Raw genomic sequence first — 5,211 nt, forward strand, 5'->3', positions numbered from 1 at the left:
AAATAAATAAATAAAATTTAAAAAAAAAAGATTTTAGAAAGCGTATGTTGGCATCATGTTTATGAATTGCCTATCTTTGCATCAGGTCTAGTAGGAGGAAAATACCATAGAAAGAAAAGCCAGACATTCTACTGTGAGCAGAGTCCAAGCTTTCAAGATACTTGTGTTTCTCAGGTTTAGACTTGTGCCTATGGAAACCATGAAGACATGTTAAGCGAGAGAATTTTATTTCTTTCTCTTTGGCCCACTGAGCCTGCCCTGAGGGCAGGGATGGCGCAGCATGTGGTGCCAAGGATGGAACCACAGTCCCCTGTGCTTGCCTAAGCAGGCACTCTTGACCACTGAGCTATCTCGCTGGCCCCAAGAGAAAATTTTATTTCTAAAATAAGTCAAACTACAAAGGGGTTTTGGCAGGAAGGTTACTAATTAAAAACACTAAAAGCCTGCCACAATTTGGCTAGGTTCCAACATAAAAATCTTTGCTTAAAATAACTGACAATACTGTTTTTTCAGGGCTGGGGAGATAGCTCAGTAGAATAAGCACCTGCCTGACAAGTGCAGGGCCCTGAGTTCAATCCCTGGTACCACAAAAAACAAACAAAAAAAACCCTGTTTTTCATACTGACAAGCCCAGAAAACATACATCCCTGGTGAAACCGCTTCCTGGATACTGGAAGCGAGCCACAACTCCTACCACAGCAACCCTGAATTCATCCTCCACATCATGGCCCTGCAACTGCTCGCCTTCTGCAGACTGAGGAAAGCCACAGGCTTGAGCTATATTCACAGCTCCTAGCTTCAACTTCTAAATCAAGTCACAGAGCTTATTATTCATGAGACTTACTTTTTTAAACTTTTAAATGAAATTAAAATTATTTAAATGCACAATTTTTATTTCAATTTGATATGAGGCTCACATTAATTTTATTATTTTACCATTCAGTGGCCTTATAGCATATTCAGTAGGCTATAAAGTATAAACACTATAATTTTTAGAATACTTTCTTCTCCCTAAAAAGCAAAGCTTTGCAGTGATTCTTTACTTCTTCCTACCTGAGCACTAACCACTAACAGAGAACCAGCACTGCCTTTTCTATCTGTGGCTTTGCCTATTCTCTACTCTATCCAACAGAACATATAGCATGTAGTCTTCTGTACCTGGCTTCTTTCACTTGATGTTGAGATTCATGTATGTTGTAGCTTCCTTTTTATGACAATAATCTTCCATGTCATGGATATACCACATTGTATCTATCTACTCATCAGATGATGGGCACATTCTGGCTATAGGGATAATGCTAAGAATGTGTACAAGTTTGGGGGCCGGGGAGATGGCTCGGTGGAATAAACGCTTGCCTAGCAAGCGCAGAGGCCTCAGTTCAATCCCCAGTTCCGCAAAAAAAAAAAGAAAAGAAAAGAAAAGAAAACAGAATGTGTACAAGTTTTATATGGATTGGGTTTATGTATTCAATTCTACTGGGTGCATATCTAGGAGTTAAATTACTAGGTTTGTTTTTCTGCAGAACTGGGGATTGAACTCAGTCCCTCTACTGAGCTATCTCCCCGGCTCCTAGGTTTCTTTTTTCTTTTTTTAAAAAATGTATTTGGTACAAGGTCTCAATACACAGCTCGCATTCGTAGTGATCCTCCTGTTTTCAGCCTCCCCAGCACTGGGATTACAGGGTTGCGCCACCATGTCCGGTCTTGGTGGCTGGCTCAGCAAGCCCCCAAAGGAGGTGCCAGCGGGGCATGAGGTGCCAGGGATCAAACCCCAGTTCCTGCACTTGCCTAAGTAGGTGCTTAATCCACTGAGCTATTTCACCTTAGGTTTCATTTCTTTTCTCTCTTTTTTTTCTTCTTTCTTTCCTCCCTCCTTCCCTTCTTTTGACAGGATCTCAATATGTACTTCACATTGGCCTTAAACTCATGGTGATCCTCCTACTTCAGCCTCCTAAATGCTGGGATTACAGGTGTGTGCTACCACACCTGGCTCCAAGGTTTCACTTTTTGAAGAAATGTCAAACTTTTTTTTTTTATTTGTTTGTTTATTTATTTATTTATTTATTTAGTGTGTGTGTGGCCAGCTCGGCCCACCAGGGGGCGGGGCTGGCTGGCATGTGGTGCTGGGAGACTGAACCACGGTCCCTGTGCTTTGCTGAGCTTGTTCTTGTTCTAAGTAGGTGCTCTAGACCACTGAGCCATCTCACCAGCCCTCAAACTGTTTTCAAAGTGACTACACCACTTAATATCCACCTGCACGGTAAGAAGGTTCCTATCTCCATATTCGAGTCATTACTTTTATTGCTACCCTTCTAATGAGACCCGTTGTAGTAAGAGCTCTCGTGTAATTTCTGCATGAAATATCAAGCAACATACTTCTTTCTTTTCTTTTTTTTTTTTTGTGTGGAACTGGAGATTGAACTCAGGTCCCTGTGCTTGCCAGGCAAATGCCTACGCTACTGAGCCATCTCCCTGCCCCTCTTTCTTTTCTTTATGCAGTATTACAGATCAAACCTAAAGCCTTTCTACCAAACTACAACAACTCCAATCCTTTTTTGTTTTTTTGGAGACAGGATCTCACTAAGTCACTCAGGCTGGGCTCAAACTTGCAATCCTGGGCCTGTCTCCCAAAGTGCTAGGATTTTAGGCATGTGCCACCATACTCAGCTGGCATAACTGTTTTTGGTATAATTATTTACGAAGATTATTTTTCTCATCTTTGAAGAAAATCAGTTTCTAATGGAATATATTTTAAGTGCAATGAGAGGACTGATAACCAGATTCTCAGAGGCTACATGGAGACTACAAAAGACTGTGATGGCTCCGCAAACCTACTGTACACATTACCATGTTTTTCTTTTTCTTTTTAAATTTTTTTTTTATTTATTTGAGAGAGAGAGAGAGAGAGAGAGAGAGAGAGAGAGAGAGAGAGAGAGAGTGAGAGAGAGAGAGGTGTGTGTGTGTGGCCAGCTCAGCCCACCAGGGGGCGGGGCTGGCTGGCATGTGGTGCTGGGGGATTGAACCGCGGTCCCTGATGCCTTGCCAAGCTTGTTCCAAGTAGGTGCTTTAGACCACTGAGCCATCTCTCCAGCCCCAACCATGTTTTTCTTTTAAAATAAAGATGGTAATGTATGAGTTGTTTTTTCTAAATGAAAACCTCAGTTCAGGTTTAACTGCAGTGTTGGCACTTTGTGACAAATACGTGGATTTGGGTTGCAACTGGCATATGGTTGGTATGTCTTCTAAAGGGTTCTCCATTGCACTACAAGTTAGAAACTAATTTCTCTCCCTTCTTTGGACACACACACACACACACACACACACACACACACACACACCCTTAGGGCAGTGGCAGCTGCTGACTCACGGCCATGGAGGCCATCAGCCCAAGAAGGGGAAGGCAGAATTAGAAGATCATGTGATGCTGGTGTAGGAGGACTGATCCTGGTGACTTTAGGATGCTGGTTCCACTGCAGGTATAATTATGCAAAGGAAAGAATCCAAGAAAGAGTTCCCAGAAAAGGAATGAAAAATAAGATTTTATATGAAAGCACGCACCTTGATCCTGAAAGAAAACAAACCAAAAGCAGCAACTGAACAACTTGAAGTCAGTGTGAACAATGTGGGGATCAACTGCACAGAGCATTTTATACACACAATCCAGAAGCCCTCAACTGAGTAAATAAAGTACAGGTAAATTATATTAAACAAAACAAAAACCTATGGCTGGGCTACACCCGTACTCAAACCCATTTTTTTGTGTGAGGTAGGTTATCACTAAACTGCCAGGCTGGTTTCCAACTTTGAATCTTCTCAGCCTCCTGACTAGCTGGGATTATAGGAATGTACCACACACCTAGCCAACCTTTATCTTGTGAGTGTGACATGCTTCTACAGGGCTCAGAGAACTTCAACTTCTCTCAATTAGTTCTAGCCATATCCAAAAAGAACCATTAGGGGGATATAACACACAGAGGAGGCCATATCTCTAAGGGTGACTCCAAAACTCCAGCTACCCTTAATTTGGTGGTGTTTTTTTGTTGTTGTCTTTTGGAGGTTTTGTCTTTTTGAGACATGGTCTCACTATGCAGTTCAGGCTGGCCTTGAGCTCACTTTGTAGCCCAGGCTGGTCTCAAACTTACAAGAATCCTCCTGCCTCAGCTTCCTGAGTGTAGCTACCTTTAACTTTGAGAGCTGCTTCCCCAGGATGTGTCGAGACTCCTAAGATGTTCTGTGTGCTTATGCCAGCAAGCTGAAACATACCTACACCTCTGGTTACCATCTCTTACCTCTCCGAGGTCTCAAGGGACAAGGTGGCTTTCTCCTCCTTGTGGTCACTGCCACTGCCTGACCGATGCAGGCTCCGGCGGGAATGTTTGCGCCGAGGTTGCTCCCGTTCTGGTGCATCATCCTGCTCCATGGTCTCACTCTCCACGTAAGGGTAGGCTACCAAGTTGATGTAACCATCACTGTCCCCCTCAAAACACACAGATACCACACCTGTTAGAAAAAAAGAAGGGGAGCCAATTGAGTCAACAAATGTCAACACGGGCTGTGTCTACACAGCACACGCTGTCAGTACTTCGCTTGCACAGTACACAGGCATCAGCTACCCTGGACCAACTGTAGACTCAGGTAGGAACAAAGCCAGTAGACATCATCGTTTCAGAAGACCGAGGACTCATACTCCTTCTGTGAGTCTGCTCTTTACCTCTGGACTTGGGTGAATCTCTTACCTAGCTTTTTTAGCTACAGTACTATTTCTGATTTCTATACTAACAGTAAGCTGTTCTCTAGGTAACATCACACCCAACATATATTAACTTATTAACTGTGCTGCCACCCTTACGTCTTCCTTTGGATCAGGTTTCCTTCTGCCTGACAGGGTCCCCTAAAGAGAAGAGACAGCAATATTTTTCTGTCTAAGATGATCCCCAAAGGTGTGTTCTGTCCACACTGAGCAAGCATCTACCTCTGTATAGACCTTCCACCCTGGCATGTCTAAGATGAAATACCTTCTTGTTTTTCTGACTATATCCATGGGAACTCTACTATTTCTACTCTTGTCCAAAAGGGTGGGTATAGGGCTGGAGAGATGGCTCAGTGGTCTGGAGCACCTACTTAGAACAAGCTTAGCAAAAGCATCAGGGACCGCGGTTCAATCCCCCAGCACCACATGCCAGCCAGCCCTGCCCCCTGGTGGGCTGAGCT

General features: G+C 43.5%; 1 protein-coding gene across 4 annotated transcripts in view; it reads right to left on the reverse strand.

Annotated features, from left to right (window-relative positions):
- Positions 1 to 5,211, reverse strand: part of Ip6k1 (inositol hexakisphosphate kinase 1) — a 69,344-nt gene that overhangs the window by 6,287 nt on the left and 57,846 nt on the right. For all 4 annotated transcript variants that reach the window (XM_004625106.3, XM_023706054.1, XM_023706055.1 and 1 more), the window contains exon 3: positions 4,290 to 4,500. In XM_004625106.3, coding sequence (XP_004625163.1) covers positions 4,290 to 4,500 — 211 coding nt within the window. The remainder of the gene's footprint in view (positions 1 to 4,289; positions 4,501 to 5,211) is intronic.

Source organism: Octodon degus, unplaced genomic scaffold (assembly GCF_000260255.1).
Source record: "Octodon degus isolate 3935 unplaced genomic scaffold, OctDeg1.0 scaffold00008, whole genome shotgun sequence".
Lineage (NCBI taxonomy): Eukaryota > Metazoa > Chordata > Mammalia > Rodentia > Octodontidae > Octodon > Octodon degus.